The sequence below is a fragment of the Hippopotamus amphibius genome, chromosome 11, assembly GCF_030028045.1.
Source record: "Hippopotamus amphibius kiboko isolate mHipAmp2 chromosome 11, mHipAmp2.hap2, whole genome shotgun sequence".
In the NCBI taxonomy this organism is placed as follows: domain Eukaryota; kingdom Metazoa; phylum Chordata; class Mammalia; order Artiodactyla; family Hippopotamidae; genus Hippopotamus; species Hippopotamus amphibius.
In genome coordinates this window covers 78,526,723-78,545,833 of record NC_080196.1, presented here as the reverse complement: position 1 = coordinate 78,545,833, position 19,111 = coordinate 78,526,723, and the positions used below count along the sequence as shown (strand labels likewise).

The following is a 19,111-nucleotide window of genomic DNA, read 5'->3' as shown; positions in this document are numbered from 1 at the left end:
CCCTATGCTTCTTTTATGTCATTTATTTATTAACAAAATCAGTCATTTGTCCTGTACAATGTTCCATTCTTGACACTCTAGATTTGATTAATTGTTTCCTGGTGGCATTATTTAACTTGTTCCCAAATTACCCTTACTTCCTGTACACTTGGAGTTAAACTGAGGGCCCTTCTCAAATTTGTGAGAGATTTAAGCTCTGATACCTTAAGGTATCTATTGTATGCAATGACTTAACCTCCCTCCCATGCATCTAGAATGCTACCTGCTATGAACTATCCTGGGGAGAAGTCATCCAGTTTTCTGCAGTGCTTAATTCCTGCACAGAAAGAGCCCCAGCTGAGAAAGGCTGCCTGGAAGCTTCATCAGATTCAGGTTATTTCTCTACTGAATCACATAATAATAAATATCCTGCTTTTTAATCAGTGTGTTCAGGAATATCAATCTGATCTTTCCATTATTGTCATTATTATTTTTTTTTTTTCAGGCAAGGCTTTATTGGGGCCCCAGCTACAATGGGGAGAGGGCAGGGCGCACACATTATTATTAAGTTTCCCCCTCAACTTTTTACCTAATCACTTGGGTATCCATTGATTTTATTGCCTAAATCTATTATTTTATTAGGAGTGGCCAAAATGTGATTTTTTTTTCTAAAATGATTGGTAGATTGATTTATTGGCTGCACTGGGCCTTTGTTGCTGTGCGTGGGCTTTCTCTAATTGTGGTGAGCAGGGGCTACTCTTCGTGGTGGTGCGCAGACTTCTCATTGCTGTGGCTTCTCTTGCTGTGAAACATGGGCTCTAGGCGCATGGGCTTCAGTAGTTGTGGCACGCGGGCTTAGTTGCTCCACGGCATGTGGGATATTCCTGGATCAGGGTTTGAACCTATGTCCCCTGCACTGGCAGGCGGATTCTGAAACACTGTGCCAGCAGGGAAGTCCCCAAAACATGATGTTTTAATTTTATCTTGCTTCTTATACTTTATTCTTATATAAAGAACTTTGTAAAGAACTTCTACAAAGAACTTTCTCCAATTATTTGTTTCCCTGACAGTTCACATAAGAAAGAATGAACATTTCTATATTAATATATCAATTTTCACAGTAATCACTTGGTGTCATTATCTCACAATTTTCTTGTAAGATATTTTGGGGAGGGGCATACTCTGGCTTCCGTCTATCTCTCCAACCACATCTTGGGACTTTCTCCCTCATACCCACTGTACTTTAGATTCACAAGCATCTTTTCAGTTCCTCAAACATGCCAGGATTGTTATCTTCTCAGAGCTTTCATACCTATTCTCCCACTGACTGAAACCAATCCCTGCTTCTCATTCTTCAGTTCTCTGCTAAAATGCATCTTTCCTGACAACCAATATCATTTTCCCATAATTCTACATCACTTTATCCTTGTTCTTTTGTAAAACTTAACATTACTCTATATTTTACATATAGAAAGAGGTTTACTTTTTTGAATTGTCCTTCTGCTGCACAGGAATCCAGACCTCCCACGTGGGCAAGAACCATGTCACTTTTATTCACCCAGCAACATATAGCACAAAATAATCAAATACTTACTGAATAAATGTAGAATAAGTAGATAGACAGGGCATGGAATATCAATTCTAAATACCACGGTCTCAAAGGAACTCCCCAAAGGTCAATATGAGAAACTTATTTAGGCAGAGTCTATACCTGAACTTTTTGAAATAATGTACAAGAAACCACAGTACTACAGTATACTTCTGTGGGATGGCCTTACTAGTATCTAATCTGAAATGGACAACTTTCTTCATTGAGTTAGGCTGCAGATGGCTTCATTGGCTTCTTGGTGAACTACATAAATGGTATCTGATTTTCCAAACCACATATTATAAGCAACTTTTAAATGAGTAATGTATAAATGATTCTGCATATTCTATACTTATCAAGTTGCTGATCCTATGAAGGAGAATGCAGTGTATTAGAAAGTTTGCAAATAATTTGCAAAAACCATCTAGAAAATTGGAGTATCATAGCAGAAAATAATGATTACATATTATCTTCATTATCCATCACTCAGTTCAGTTAAAAAGAAACAAAATTAATTCTGGTTCAAGGCGGGTAAAATATCCTCATGCTATTTTTAAATATAAAGAGCCAAGAACTTTGACAAACTAACCATAACTTTCAGGTCATAGTAGACTCACCTATTTTGTTTTGTAGCTTCTCTTCTCATTCTCTTAGGAGGAATCGGACAGTCTGTCATTGGATGACGCAGTGAGTCATTACACTTACGTGTGGGAGTCATACCTGTAAAGACAAAATGTAGACAATTAACTTTTAAAAGACTGGAATTATTATAAGCAATAAAAACAAATATATCTTAATTTATAGAAGAAGAATTAATAAATAATACTGAGAATGCTTCTTACTACTCCTGCTGAGAGAACAACTTACAAACACTTGTCAGTTCACTTGGAGGTCAAGAGTGTCTGTGATTTAAGTTCTGGATCATTCGCATTCTTTCTTCTTATAGCTGAATCTCTAGTCATGCACACTATCTTCATGCAGAGAAAGATGTTAACAGAAAGTACAATACCTAGTTTTTGCTCTATCAGTTTGAGATTCTTCTCTTGTTCATCAAGTTCCTGTTTTTTCTTCTTCATATCCGGTGTGTGGAGGTACTGCAATTGCCCATTAAGGTCCTCATTCACACTGCCTAGCCTGCACACAGCAGTGCGGTACTGCTGAAGAAGATCTGCAAAGAAACCAAAGATATTCAATTAAAACAAGTAACATCGGACTTCCTAGGTGGCGCAGTGGTTAAGAATCTGCCTGCCAATGCAGGGCACACAGGTTTAATCCCTGCTCCAGGAAGATCCCACATGCCACGGAGCAACTAAGCCCATGCGCCACAACTACTGAGCCTGCACTCTAGAGCCCATGAGCCACAACTACTGAAGCCCATGCACCTAGAGCCCGGGCTCCGCAATAAGAGAAGCCACAGCAATGAGGAGCCCATGCACCACAGTGAAGAGTAGCCCCTGCTTACCGAAACTAGAGAAAGCCCATGTACAGCAACGAAGAAGACCCAACACAGCCAATAAATAAATTTTTTTTTTTTTGAAATTTTAAAACACTGGAGAAGTCATTACTTATTTAATTTTGATTTTTAAAAATTGGAGTGAAATCCACATGACATAAAATTAACCATTTTAAAGTGAACAATTCAATGGCACTTAGTACACGTCCAGTGTTCTGCAGCCAATTCTATTTAGCTCCAAAACATTTTCATCACCCCAGATGGGACGCTGTACCCATCCATCAGTGCTCCTGGCAACCACCAATCTCATATTCTATCTCCGTGGATTTACTTATCCTAGATACTTCACAGGAAAGGAATCATGACAGTTGACCTTTCGTGTCTATCTTTGGTTTAGCGTAAATGTCTTTGATGTTCATTCATGTTGTACCACTTCATTCCTTTTTATGGAAACCATTTCATGAGTACTGGGTACTATTGCATTGTAGACATGGACCCCAATTTGTTTATCCACTCATGGGTTGATGGACATTTGGGCTTTTGCGAATGACCACACCTTTTTATAGCCCTAATGACAATGTTACTAGCGTTCCAGTTTCTCCATCTCCTCACCAACACTTATCTTCCATTTTTAAAAGAAAACTGTAGCCATCCTAGTGAGTGTGAGGTGGCATCTCATGGTTTTGATTTGCATTTCCCTGGTGACTATGATTTTGATCTTTTCATGTGCTTGTTGGACATTTGTATACCTTCATTAGAGAAATGCCCAATGAACATTAAAATCCTGGCCTATTTTTTTATTATTATTATTTTTTTGGGGGGGGGGGTACACCAGGTTCAATCATCTGTTTTTATACACATATCCCCGTATTCCCTCCCTTCCTTGACTCCCCCCCCTCGAGTCCCCCCCACCCTCCCCGCCCCAGTCCTCTAAGGCATCTTCCATCCTCGAGTTGGACTCCCTTTGTTATACAACAACTTCCCACTGACTATCTATTTTACAGTTGGTAGTGTATATATGTCTGTGCTACTCTCTCGCTTCGTCTCAGTTTCCCCTTCAGCAACGAAGAAGACCCAACACAGCCAATAAATAAATTTATTTTTTAAAAAAAACAAACTACTGACATCCTATCAAAGCAGTGTTTTAGGAAAGAAAAATCAGCAACAACTGAGTGTTGCATTACAGTAACGTGTGGGGACTACTTTTAAAGTTCAATGTAAGCAAATGAAATAAAATACAGTTTAGATCCCAGCACAAGACTGGTGCTTGTTAAATTTTAATTTTCTTCAGCTGCTTCACTTTAATAAATTTATTTCTGTGTCAGGAAAGAGTTCTATATAAAAGCACTCTGAATTAGATCACTCTCTGAGTCAGTGTTCACATACTGTTTGATAATTCAGTATTTGAACTAATTCCACACAAATTGTGAGGAGGGGGAAGAATGCATTAAATATAGCATTACCAAAAAATCACTGCTTCCAACGGACACAAACATTACCTTAAACACAACTTTCAAGCAACACTCTTGGATACTTTATTTGCAAAAAGCTTAACTTTCATTACTTTGTTATTTATTTATTTAGTTAGTTATTTTATTGGCTGTGTTGGGTCTTCTTTGCTGTGTGCGGGCTTTCTTTTAGTTGTGGTGAGTGAGGGCTACTCTTCATTGTGGTGCGCGGGCTCCTCATTACTGTGGCTTCTTTTGTTGCGGAGCACAGGCTCTAGGCGCGTGGGCCTCAGTAGTTGCAGCACATGGGCTCAATAGTTGTGGCTCACGGGCTCTAAAGCGCAGGCTCAATAGTTGTGGCGCGTGGGCTTAGTTGCTCTGTGGCACGTGGGATCTTCCTGGAGCAGGGATCGAACCCACGTCCCCTGCATTGGCAGGCGGATTCTTAACCAGTGCGCCACCTAGGAAGCCCTTTCATTACTTTGTTTAAAAATGTATTACATTATCAAATTTGAGACTATTTATTGCCTGTTTGTATGATTTACTAGACACTAAAAATTACATACACTGACTATACTTTAGTCCAGGGGTCAGCAAACTATGTAGTCCTGTGGGCCAAGAATAGTTTATACAGTTTTAAATCATTATATTCTAAGTGGTTATATAAATACGTTCATGACACCCTCAATTTTGCCTCCTGGCTCACAGAGCCTGAAATATTTACTATTTTACCCTTTGAGACTCTAGTCACACAAAGACAATCAATATTCATGGGAATGAGCATATGAACACCCAAATGTTTAATAGCTATATACAGTGTGGGTTTACATACAAAACTGGAAGAAATTATTTGAGTCAGGGTACATGAGAGATAAGATGAGATATTCTATACTTTAAGGGTCAATAACAGTAATTTTACAAAACTATCCAGCATTCTGGGAATGACAGAAAACACACACCTGTGAACACTTATGAGCATGTTCATATATTTAAATATGAATTCCATATGTGTAACTGAGTGATGACAAGGTTCTTATGGTTCTTAATTTTTTATGACTTATTGGGAACTCAAAGGTACCTAAAAAAATCTGGTTTCTGGTTTGACAGTATTTCTAATTTCATATTAAAGTTTCTTTGTGCATAAAATAATACTTATTTTGTATGTGAATGAGTTACAAAATTATGTCCAGACCCATATGTCAGGGATGCTGCCTAATTCAGAAGACAATACACAAAAATTTCAAGTCACTAAGGGTTGAAATCCTACTTCTTAACATACTAAGTTACTTATGAGGTTCTTTTACCTTTTAAATATTCAAGAAAGAATATACTCAAAAGCTTTAAAAGAACATTAGTCAATTTGTTATTTATAAGCTGAAAGATGGATTATTAAAGACTTCCCGTTAAATGGAGCACCAACAGTAAGTTCATATTTTAGGCATATAACGGACAGACGCAACTTAATTTAATATGCCTTAGAATTCCCAGTTTTTTGTATATGAAATGTGATTTCTATTTACCACGGTGTCTACAGAAGTCTTCTGTAAATCATACAATAAAATTTTGCCAAAGAGAAACACGAAAAGTTCTAGGAAAAAAACTAATGATGCTCTACTGTGAAAACAGCAAAATACTTTAAAATAAAAAATTAGTTCATGTAAAGGGACAAAAGCTCAAATTACAATATGTTCATTTCTGTATTCTACATATTAAGAAAGATATATAATTTCAATGTATCCAGGGGAAAGATGCAAAGCTCCTAAAAATAATACAAAACAATCGAAAGTACCTATATCTGAAGGGTTGTTACTAGGCAAGTATTTAGGGTTGCTCAGAAGGCATAAGCAACTTTCTTACCACTGGAAAAATACTTAAGCAGTTAGATGGGGAAGTAGATTTTACTCAATACCGTTTAGGTCTCTTAAAACTCGTGTTCTACATGATTCTATGAACTTCACTGGCAAAAACCTGATAAATATTTGTGACTGGAAGAAAAAATTAGGTAACAAAACTGACTAGAACCTCTGCTCTGATTTGTTTCAAAAGAGTCCACCAGGGGCGAACAGGAGGGAGGCAAGTTGAGAGAAGGGTGGGTGTAAATGAAATAGGGGTGGCTAGGTGACAGGTCCATAGGAGTTCAATCTGCTCTATTTCCAATATAAAACAAAACAGAATAAAATATCCTTGTCCTAAAAACTACAAAACTTAAATAATCTTGGTCACTGCCTCTAAAGATATTAATAGTTTTACTTAAAACAACAAAAAACCCAATAAATGGACTGAGAAGTTAAATATTAGAATTAATAAATTAAGCATGATAGAATAAGGTGTAAATAATGTCTAGGCAGGTCAGATGCATAATATGTATCTGGAATATATGAATGTAATGAAAGTGTTAATGAGATTTCTGATGTCACAATTATAAACTATCTGTTGAATACTTAATTGGAAATTTTTAAATGCTTTTTCTTTCCTCCGTTGCTATTAACAACTCTCCTTTCTTCTGTTCATATCCTGGCTTCTGTGATGTTCATACTTATTTTCTTTAAATATTTTTAAAAAGGTGTTTCTACTTAAGGATCTCTACAGAAAACTTGGGCTAATATAGAAAAGAAAGAAGGTTGGGAAAAAAACCAGTAGGTCTACCACTTACTGGTTTTTTTCATTCCACAAGATTGCACGTTTAGTTTTTAACATTTATGATATTTGTACTTATATTTTCTATCCAGTTTCCAATTAAAATTGTAATAGACATCTCTCAGATCATAAATTCAATTAAAGCATTTAACATTTCTTACGTTTTGCTTGAAAAACAAGGCTATAAAATCTGAGTAAGAAAAAAAGTCCTGTCTGTATTCAGAACTGTTTACCTAGGCTTGTTTCCTAGAAGATCAATTACTGGTTCAAAGAAAATGAGTATTAAAAACAATTAATAACACTTTCTGATTATAAAAGTGACACACATTGTTCACTGAGGCAGATCTGGAAAAATATATAGAAAAGGAAAATGGAGAAGTAAATCATCTCAATTATGTAATTCAGAAAAAAATTTTTTTCTTTGTACTCTTTTGTGTCACTGTGCAAACGAACACACACACTGTCCTAAATTATCTAACCTTTTTGAGCCTTAAGTTCCTCATCTGTTAAATGAGAACAGCAGTAAACAAAATAATTCAAGAGATAAGCTTAACAACATATGTGGGACATGATAAGCTCTCAATATTACTATTCTCTTGAAAATTGCTTATTCATGTCAGCCACCCATTTTTCTATTAGTCTTTGTCTTTTTTCTTGATTTTTAAAGGTGGCATTTAATAAGACTGTAACGCCTTTGTCTACCATATATGCAATTTTCCTCCAGTTTATCATTCACCCTTCCATTTTCAAGGTACTTTAAAATTTTTATGTAGACTTTAAAAAAGTTAACTAGAAAATGTTTTCTTTCCTGACATCTGCCAGTACTTACATGTCAAAAAGCCCTTCTCTCCAAGGTTGGTACTTCTATTTTAGATAGGCTGATCAGGGAAGTCCCTGAAGGTGTGACATTAAAGTACAGAACCAGAAAGAAAAGAAGGAAGCCATGCACATATCTGGGGCAAAACCACTGTAGATAAAGGGAACATTAAAATAAAGTGTTCCTTTCAAGATTAAGCTTTCTTATTTCTATTCAACTGTGCTAAGAACTTTGTGAACACAGCTGAAACGTGGTGGGGAATAGGTTTGTTATTAGTTTCATAAGATGGCCTGAGTAATCTCCATATTTATCTATATTCTGCAACAAATTATATTTGAAATTCACTTACGAAAAACAGGTAGGATGGAGTTAACTTTTTGAACACTTCTTCAGGCACTGGTCTGTATAAATTTTCTGCCTTACTTAAATCAATTTTGTTCATTCGCAATTCTCTAGAATTAATTCCATTTTATTTGACATGCTAAATGTATTTATAATATTATGGAAACCTAAGAAATCTGTGTCTTAACGTATCCTCTGAGCCATTACTCCTTTTGTATTTATTTTTGCCCAAAGACCATCTTTAGGAATTGTATATTCAATACAAGGGTTTTCTTTTTTTCCAACTCATTTGGTTGTACTTGTTTCTTGAGATGTATTTTTTCCCTCCTCTCATTTGAGCTGAGTGGTTAATTTGTTTTTCTCATTTAATAATAAAAGCGTTAAGCCTGTACATTTACATTTGATCTCAGCTGTCTTCATGCCTCCTACATATAATGTGTAATGTTCTCGTTCTCCTTAATATTTAAACATTTTTGGCAAAATAGTTGTTTCTAAATATCCACTATTTGAGCTTACTTTGGGAGGAAAGGAATAAGTTATCTTTTAGTTCTGTTACATTATGTTAAAAAATGTATCCTGAGTAAAATTTGCTTTTTATTATCTGTAGTCTCATTGTAGCTGAGGAGCAATTTGATCAATTGAATTCATGACCGTTTTTTTTGTGACATATCCTATAAACACTTAAGAAGGTACTGGTATTACAACTTATTAGGTAGAAAATTCTCTGTTTTTTCACTAATGACCTGTCACTGATCAATGGTTTCTCTTAACAATGTTTCTGTCTCTGTATAATCAACAGTTTTAAGAATTTCGATTCTAACTCATTGCATCAAGTTAATTAACTTTTGGACCTCTGGTATGGAATACATCTATTATCAAAATGAATTTATCTTTGCCCTTTTAGTGCCATTTCCTTGAAGTTAACTTTGACACTACTACTGTTACTTGTGATTTCTTCTATTCAATGTTTCCATTAGATCTTTGTTAATTCTTTAACTTTATACTGTATTTGTGTAGAAGGGAATTTTTTTTTAAGTTTAATTAATTTATTTATTATTTTTGGGGGGGTACACCAAGTTCAATCATCTGTTTTTATACACATATCCCCGTATTCCCTCCCTCCCTTGACTCCCCCCCCACCCTCCCCGTCCCAGTCCTCTAAGGCATCTTCTATCCTCGAGTTGAACTCCCTTTGTTATACAACAACTTCCCACTGGCTATTATTGAAAGATATAAAGAAAGATATTGAAAGATATAAAGATATAAAGATATAAACCCGGAGAGAACAACCTTCAGGTACAGCTGGCTCTGGGTTTGAATTCTAGTCTATGGCTTAATGACCATGTGGCTTCTCATATCACTTAAATTTCCACAAGGCTCTCTTTACTCATTTTATTTAACTTTACTTCCTGGCACATGTTAGGCACTCAATAAATGACAGTTATTTTTATATATTCTGGGACTAGATTTTTAAAATCTGAATGTCTTTAAATAACTTCATGCATTCACGTGTTACTCAGGGTCTTATTTCTAATCATTTATAACATGTAAATACTCATTTTTTCTTCTGTTTTATGCTCGAAATTTATTTGCTCTTACTTCATTATCTCATATCAAATGCTATAATGTATAACACTAGGCAAAATTAGAAGACAAATATTCTGCTTTTAATTGTGCTAGTAAGCAGGCAATTTCTAGTTCAAAATTGCTTTTTCTGCAAACAATCCCACGATACACAAGGAAGAGTTTCCTTAAAAGTTCTGTTCTATCTGATCCTTACTATGGCCGGTTGATTCCAGAGGGAATTTCTCTCTCCTAGGAGTTGCAGGATCTGAGTCATGTTGAGAGATGCACTTCTGGGTGAAGATGCAAGGAGCTCAGGCTGCTGGATGTCTCAGAGCCATCCTTGTTTTGTCTTGGCTGTTTCCAATCTCCTTCGAATCTGTGATTTCCTCTACTTTCTTTCCAAAACATTCCTGTTTCACTTAAAAGTGGTCAGGATTGGTTGCTATTGCTTACAATCACAAGTACCTTATATATCCAATAATGTTAAATTGTCTCATTTGACTTTTCAAACTGTTTGTCTAATATTTGAGTGCTTATTGTTGAATCATCAGTCTGTATAAGGAGTGTATCTTTGAAGACTATCTTTGAAGATATTTCAAGAAGAAAAAGTAACTTTTATTTTTTAAATCCTTGCATTATCTGTTAAATTTACATATCTGACAAACCAACAGGGCATAGAAATCTTTAATTACAATCTTTTCATCCCAAAGACCTATAGATAAGGCCTTACTGTTATACTGACTGACAGTCAGATGCTCAGGTAAACTGGAAATTCTGTCAATATAGCACCTGTGTATTTTTAAACTTTCACAGGTAATTCCTTTTAATTTGGGATCCAGTGCCATAAACTGTAATGCTGGAGTGATAAGGGTTGAGAGTTTTTATGCTGATTCACTGCCTGCGACTAAACTGTTTTCTCTAATTTCTTATCAGTTTGCTTAGATGTTCACTTACTGTCTATAGAGAGGATTTTTTTCATGCATTCACTGCCATCACTAACAAAATTATGAAACTTTGTATTGTTTATAATTTAAACTTTCTGTATATTATGATGTTTTGACAACTTAAAATCCTTCCTGGCTGGCGAGAGTTTGCCTCTCCTGGGACCAGCCAATTCTTAGAGATAGCTAAGGGTCCAGCATGCCTTTGATACACAAACTAACTAATCTAGAGCCAAGCTTCCTCTATCTGGCCCCTGTAGCCCAAGGAGTAACATTCCTCTGCCTTAATTATCTCAGAGTCAGGTACCAGGCAACTAGCTAGAAACCACACCTAGAGTGCAAAGACCACTGAAATTATTCAAGCTAGTCAATCCGAAGCTGTGGACCCTGTCGTGCCTTTGCTACAGAGACCCCAATCAGTAAAGGCTGAGGCTGAAGCACTCTCCTTGCTCCTGTTTTCTGTCTCCTGACCACCCTGGTGTTCTTCCATGTGTCCCTGTGTGACAGGCTATGCCTCCTGTCCCTAGGACCTGTGAGTATAATAAACTTTGTTTTCCTGAGTCTCTCCTGTGTCGCCTCTTGCAGCTGCACCTGACTATCTCATAAAAGAATATAAAACAGCCTTCTTCCTACCATCTTCCTCAATTACTATTTTAAACATAGCTGGGGACTAAAGTAATAACCCCAAACCGGATACTACCCAAATTCTTCAAGAGTAGAATAACAAATAAATTGTGGTATATTTACACAATGGGATACTATTCTGCAATTAAAATGAACTACTACTACATTGAACAAAGACAGATACACAAAAAAGCGTGGATTGCGTAATTCCATCTACATAAAGTACAAAAATGGGAAAAACTAATCCATGCTCTTTTAAGTCAAGAAAGTTGTTATCCTTTGGAGAAGGGGTGGGGCTGTGACTCGAAGAGGCCTGAGTAGCCTTCTGTGGGGCTTATAATGTCTATTTCTTAATACAGAAGCAGTGTTTATTTTGTGAAAAACTTGTATATTTATGAAATGTGCACTTTTCTCTATGTATATTATACTTAAAAAATTAACAAAATGTGGTGTATACATATTGATACAATAGACTATTATTCAGTTTTAAAAAGAAATTCTGACTACACACTACATAAATTCATACTAACACTGATGCACCTGGAGGACATTATGCTAAGTGACATAAGCCAGTCACAAAAGGACAAATACTCTGATTCCACATACATGAGGTGCCAATTTCACAAAGACAGAGACCTGGGTAGTTTCCAGGGGCAGGGGAGGAGGGGGGGAGGGGAGAGCTGCTATTTAATGGGTACAGAGTTTCAGTTTTGCAACACAAAAAGATTTTTGAAGATTGGCTGCACAAGAGTGTGAATGTACTTAACACTAGTGAACTGTACATGTAAAAATAAGAGGATAAACTTTGTTACATGTATTTTATACTCTAATTTACTGTATATTTTTTAAGCTAACAGCAAACTACTTTTTGCTGGAAAAGTAGACATCCAAGCATATTAGAACTATATAAAATTAAGAGCAAACAGACTCTTAGGTGATGGCCGGCAGGTGACCCTCCTGTAAAGTATAAGCACTTCAGAGCACAGAGGTACAGACAATTATATCGGCCAACTAGAAACAAGGGGACACAGCCTGCAGAAGGGAAAATGGGGGAGGGAGGTCACATGTCACACACTAAAGAAGATATATCTAGATAATTACCAACTTTGATATGAAATGAGGTATTATGATTTGATGAAATACTGGTTTACTCAACAAGGAAATCTTTTATTTCAATATAAGAATGAAAACATGAGGGAAAACCTATTTCCTATATACGTATTTCAAAACTATTTGGTGTAAGAAAGCTGGAAGTACTGGACAAAAACATCTTATTCATATCTGTTACTGGTTATGTTTTGATGTTAAGAAAGTCTCAATAAACAAGGTCCAAATAAAGGGTTAAAGTCAAAAGAAATTATTAAGTACTTATTTAACCTACCTATTTGTTCCCCTAAGATCAGGCACTGTTTTGGTATTGGAGCTCCAAATACCATTCCCCGAAGTTTATCCATTGGAGGAGCTTTATTCTGAAGGCCCCCAAACTTTCCATTACTTCGAATGCGATCTCCATCTCTGGTCAGCAGTGTAGGACAGTGTGTAATTTTAACAACCTATTGTAAGCAAATGGATATTAATTAGTGAATCTATAAAACTTACTCAATTGTTCTAGGAAAGGAGAAATCACTTAAGGGTTCTGAAATAAGAAATGACATGAACATGGTAGTATTTTCACAAAATTAATTAGCTAGTGATGTGTAAGATGACTGGGGGAAAAAACAGAGGCAGGGAAATGAATTAGACTATCTCTTAAGTGTTAGCCTAAACTAGAATAGTGACAACACAAATGGAAAAAAGTGAAATTAATGACCTGATTGATAAGAGGAAGGAAGAGAGAGGCACAAGCCAGAGACCCGTGTGCTTCTGAAACCCAAAGCAGTACCCAGCCTGTATCACTAACTCAGTTTCCTTCTGTTAGACAAGTTTTCCAGAAGACCAAAGGATAGCAAAAAGAATATTATATTAGACTGAAGAAAATAAACTTAAAAGCAAAGGGATGAATCTTCAGAGGACAATACTATGAGTTCAGTTGTAGGATGAAAAAGAGCTAGTGAGTTGAGAATTGGGGGACCTAGAATTATGTAGTAAAATCTAAGTCATGGAAAGCATTAGTCAAGAACTAAATTCTTCAGAGAAGAGAGAATAAAATAAAAGATTTAGTATTTCATGGTCTTCAAGAATATTCTTTCAAATAAAGGTTCAGAAGACACACAAAAATAAAATGTTCAACTTCACTGGTAACCAGAAGTGGAAATGAAATAACTTCAAGTGGGATTCAAATGAGGTATCTGCACTACTCAAAAAATGTTAAAACACACACACGCACGCGCCACAGAATGTTGGAGAAAGGATCTTCTTGTACTAATCTGCTCTGGGACAGCCCTTCTCAAAGCAAATGTGACAAGTGTTAAAAAGCTTAATATTGTGCATGAGCCAGCAATTCCACTTCTAAGAATATTCTGAAAAAATCATCACAGATGTGAACAATGTGCACTGAAACATTGTTTTAATAATGAAAAATATGAAACTTGCACATTTCAAGAAGTAACATAAATAAATCATGGCACATCCACATAATGAAACAGAGTGCATACATTAAAAAATGACTAGAGTGAAGTAAGCCAGAAAGAGAAAAACAAATACTGTATGCTAACTCATATATACGGAATCTAAAAAAAAAAATGTGGTACTGATGAACCCAGTGACAGGGCAGGAATAAGGATGCAGATGCAGAGAATGGACTGGGGGACACGAGGCTGGGGGGGCGGGTGGCTAAGGGGAAGCTGGGACTAAGTGAGAGACTAGCATAAACATACATACACTACCAACTGTAAAATAGATAGCTAGTGGGAAGTTGCCGTATAACAAAGGGAGGTCAACTGGATGATGGGTGATGCCTTAGAGGGCCAGGACAGGAAGGGTGGGAGGGAGTCGCAGGAGGGAGGGGATATGGGGATATGTGTATAAATACAGCTGATTCACTTTGGTGTACCTCACAAGCTGGTACAAAAGTGTAAAGCAATTATATTCCAATAAAGGGCTTAAAAAAATGACTAAAGAAGAATATTATAATTTAGCAACACATGAAAACGCCTAATCCAATCTAATACTGTGGATTAAGTAGTTTCTGAATTATAAAAGATTAAATAAAATTTAATTTTTAAAAACGAAAACTAATAGTACAGGTAATAGAAAATCATGACTAGTATATATTCTTTTAATATAATTCCAAGATAATTTACAGATGTTTCCCATCAAATTGGATACTTTTTATAAAATTTAAATGCAACAGCATGTCTATTTGAAGAAAATCTGTGGTGAATTCTTTGGTGAAATGAATCTTTTAGTAAGACAAACTATCACACTTTACTTTCTTAGTTTTGGTTTGGAATTGTATGTTTTCTAAAAGTGAACATTAAAAATACAGACTGAACCCGTGTGGTACTGTCATATTATTATTAAATTATATGTAATATATAAATTATTATTAAATGATCAGATTTCAGGCAATGTTTTTACAGATTTAGGGCCATCTTAAATAACACACACACTCAAATTTCTTGTCTAATCTCTTGTTAGCACACTGACACTATGAGTTACAGGCCTCTGGCAGAAAGGACAGTTTCTCAATTCTCAAATGGCACAGAAGAAAGAGGAAATGACAAGTTGCTGTTTAATGAGTACACAGCTTCAGTTTTACAAAAAGAAGAGAGTTCTGGAGATTGGTTGTACAACAATGTGAATGTAATTAACACTACTGAACTGTACACTTAAAGATGGTTTAGATGGTAAGTTTTGTTATATATATTTTACTGCAATTTACCATTAAAAAAACCCTGAGTCTTGGGACTTCCTAGGTGGCGCAGTGGTTAAGAATCCACCTGCCAATGCAGGGGACATGGGTTCGATCCCCGCTCTGGGAAGATCCCACATGCCATACAACTATTGAGCGCCACAACTATTGAGTCTGTGCTCTAGAGCCTGTGAGCCACTACTATTGAGCCCATGTGCTGCAACTACTGAAGCCCGAGAGCCTAGAGCCTGTGCTCTGCAACAAGAGAGGCCACTGCAGTGAGGAGCCCACGCACCACAATGAAGAGTAACACCCACTCGCTGCAACTAGAGAAAGCCTGTGTGCAGCAAGAAAGACCCAACACAGCCAATAAATAAATAAATAAATTTATAAAAAAAAAAACAAAACAAAAAAACTTGAGTCTTCACTAGGCATATATTAGGACAAAAAAGATCATGACACCTTTTACAAATTCAGTGAGAACAACACTGCTACAGTCCTGGGCAATACTTATTCACAGCTTCTATAAGGACTAGCAAGGGATGGAATCAACAAGGGGTTGAAGCAAGTATAAATGGCATGAAGAATTTACGAAGAAAAAACAATAACAAAGAGAGGCTGAGATTGCCGTATATACATTATTAATAAGAAAAAAATCAAACTGTACACTTTATATGCAGTTTATTGTATGTCAATTGTATCTCAATAAAAGTTATTAAAGAAAAAAAATGCATACATGCAAAAAAGAAAAAAAGACTACTGAAACCTAACAATGTCACCCAGGAGATGTCATAAAAGCGTTTTTTTTAGAAGAGCTTTAAAACAATATTTAATATGTGGAGTGACTTCATTTAAAACTTTGGAAGCAAAGAAATCAATATGTACTATACCAATTATGAGGAACAAAAGCTGTCCCTGCTTTTGTCACATAGGCTATTACTTTTTAAAATTTTCTTTTTTTAATGCGGACCATTTTTAAAGTCTTTATTGAATTTGCCACAATATTGCTTCTGTTTTATGTTTTTCGGTATTTGGAGGGTTTTTTTTGGCTGCGAGGCATGTGGGATCTTAGCTCCCTGACCAGGGATTGAACCTGTACCACCTGCATTGGAAAGTAAAGTTTTAACCACTGAATTGCCAGGGAAGTCCCTGTTACTTTTTTTTTGAAGCTATGGATTGGTGTCTTTCATCAGTTCTGAAAAGCTTTCAGCCATTAGTTCTTCAGATATTACCTATGATCTTTTCACCCTCCTCTTCTTGGCACTCTGAAAAAGATTTTCTCATTCTATCCTTAGTGACTACTCAACCTCTTTCTCTTACATTCCTTCTCCCTGGGCTGCAGTCTGGATAATTTTTCTGACCTATCTTCCAATTCACTAAATTCTCTATTAAGTTGTTAAGTCTGCCCAGTGTTTAATTTTTATTTATTTTTTAATTTTAGAAGCTTTAATTGATTTTTTCAAGTTTACTTGCTCTTATCTTATTTTCAACACTTTCATTTCTTAAAATATAAAATATATTAATATATATTTTAATAAACATTTAATATTTACATAAGTATTAATAAATATTTTTATAAATATTTATATATTTAAAATATACTTTAAAATTTGCTCTTATGTTCAATATGAAACTTATTTCAGTTTTAAGATAAAGGTGAATTCTTTCAGAGAGAATCTGTGTTTGCTCTGATCAGATATCTAAGGACACCAATCAGTCCAGCACCATATGAAATCAAATGTTTACCTTGAAGTTTTTCAGACCACTCAAGTATTATGAATACATGTTGCAAACATATGACAACCAATTTGTTAATGTATACTCTAGGAAAATAGTTCTTTTTCTTTTCCACTGAGTGCTAAAGTTTAAGAAAGGCAATTTTCTTAGTCTTTAGAAGCGTTTGTTTGAGATGGAAGGGGTAAGTTAATTTCTTTTGTTCACCCTATACTAAGGGTTAGCCCTTTGGTGGTGGGGGTGGGGGTGGGGGTTGTTCCAGTTTATTGGGAAAGAGGCCTTTGATCAGATTTCCCACTTTGGCATGTCTTACCCTCTGGGCCTTTCAAGGGAGTGAAAATTGATCCTCAAGTTCCATTAATTTGACAAATGTTCTCAAAGCAAAATCTGGCTTCACTGTTGTTTATCTCTCTGGGTTCCCACCTTGACTTAGAATTCTTACTTTCTTGCCAGTTCATACAGTAAGATATATATCTTAATGATATATAGCCAGAACTAGCCTTTTGAAATGGCCTTTTAGTTTACCTCTGCTGGAATTTCCTTTGGCTATTCCAGTTGTCTAGTCCACCTTTGCATAACCCTCAGTGCCTGGCACTGTGTCTAGTGATATGCTGGAGCCAGCATTAACTGGGTCCTGAGAACTGGGTCTCCTGATTGCCTCATTCAATGACCACACATAGGCAGCTGGAAGTCAGCCATGATATGAGTATTCACACAATGAGGACTGGCAAAAGTTACAAATCAAGGTCCCACCACCCCATTCTCTAGAGCCAACTGTTCAACATTTAACAGCACATCACTGTCTCATACACACTAAGTATCCAAATAACAGACTGAATTAACTAGAATCTTCCAGTTATTACCCAACTTGTTAATTCTATCCTCATTAGTAAGTTACTCATCTTTTCCTAATACATTCCATGTTGTCTTAACAGTTACTGGATATGGTTTCTAGCCTCTAATTCAGGATATATAAACATGCTAATCACAACTAGAATACAGTAGCTCCCCAATCCACAACTATTTTCTGGTATAGTATATTAGAATCATTATTAGGTTCACAAGGAAACATTCGTGAAGATGCCAAATACTTTTCCCCAATTAGTTGTGTAATTTTCAATAATCTCACTAATTTTAGCTCTCCTAAATTCGAGGCACACATTGTTTCTTCTTAACTGGGCCCAAAGAAAAACTGTTCTAATTCTATTTCTGCCATAAATTAGTACTAACTTGATACAGAACCATTATTTGTTTTGAACTTACAGTTTCTCATCTAGAAAGTGAGAGTATATGATTTCTAAAGTATCCAAGACTTTAGAAAACACTACTTACTGGTACTGGATCCTACTTTAAACTGACCTCTGTTTTCTCTTAAGTAACTGCATTTTTACTCACTTTCAGCTATAATAATTTGCAAGCCTATAATGTTTACACACGTTTATTACCAGCTATTTTCAAGTCCCTAACACCATATTTATTAAATTTAATACTTCTTCTGTATCAAAGAATTCAAGACCTTTGGATTTCAGATTCGAAGAGAACATTCCTTTACTGAAATTTTATTCAATTTCTTATTTTATTATTTTATTCCATCTTTACAATAGCCATCTGAAAGGTCCTTCCTCACAGTAGATTGCCTTTCTTTTCTCATTAAGTAAAACTTAAAAGTAATATAGAGGGGATAATATTTCTTAATATATACAACACTATACAATATATTCTCCCATCTTGTTTAAATTACATAAACTTATTTTTAAAAGGTCACCATCTCATAAATTATCATTCTGCAACTTTTCAACAAAATATATTTTGTACGTCTTCCTTTTTAGGACATATCTGCTTTATGTCTTTTTAATAGCTACATACTACTCTACTGTATAAATTATTATAGTGGAGTTGTGCAATCCTGACTGATGGACTTTTATACTGCTTTCAAAGTTTCCCATTAAAGATTCTTAAACATTCTAATGAATATTCCTGTACATATCTTCATATATTTGTGGGAGCATGTTTGTAAGATAAATTATTTTAATACATTGTGATGGTACAAAGATGGCGGCAACTTCTTTGCCCCTCCCATGGACAGGAAAGAGTCTATTCCAAACTCCCTATTCCTCCATGTGGATCTGGGTTGGCCAGATTCTGACCAACCAAATGTACTTCCTGACGCTGGGACTTAAGAGACCTGC

At 35.7% G+C, this 19,111-nt stretch overlaps 1 protein-coding gene across 2 annotated transcripts in view; it reads right to left on the bottom strand.

Moving 5' to 3' along the window:
* The window catches only part of SMCHD1 (structural maintenance of chromosomes flexible hinge domain containing 1), a 127,455-nt gene that overhangs the window by 5,587 nt on the left and 102,757 nt on the right, over positions 1-19,111 (bottom strand). For both annotated transcript variants that reach the window (XM_057698829.1, XM_057698828.1), the window contains 3 exons: positions 12,777-12,948; positions 2,577-2,735; positions 2,185-2,287 (listed from right to left, as the gene is read on the bottom strand). In XM_057698829.1, the coding sequence (XP_057554812.1) occupies positions 2,185-2,287; positions 2,577-2,735; positions 12,777-12,948 (434 nt within the window). The remainder of the gene's footprint in view (positions 1-2,184; positions 2,288-2,576; positions 2,736-12,776; positions 12,949-19,111) is intronic.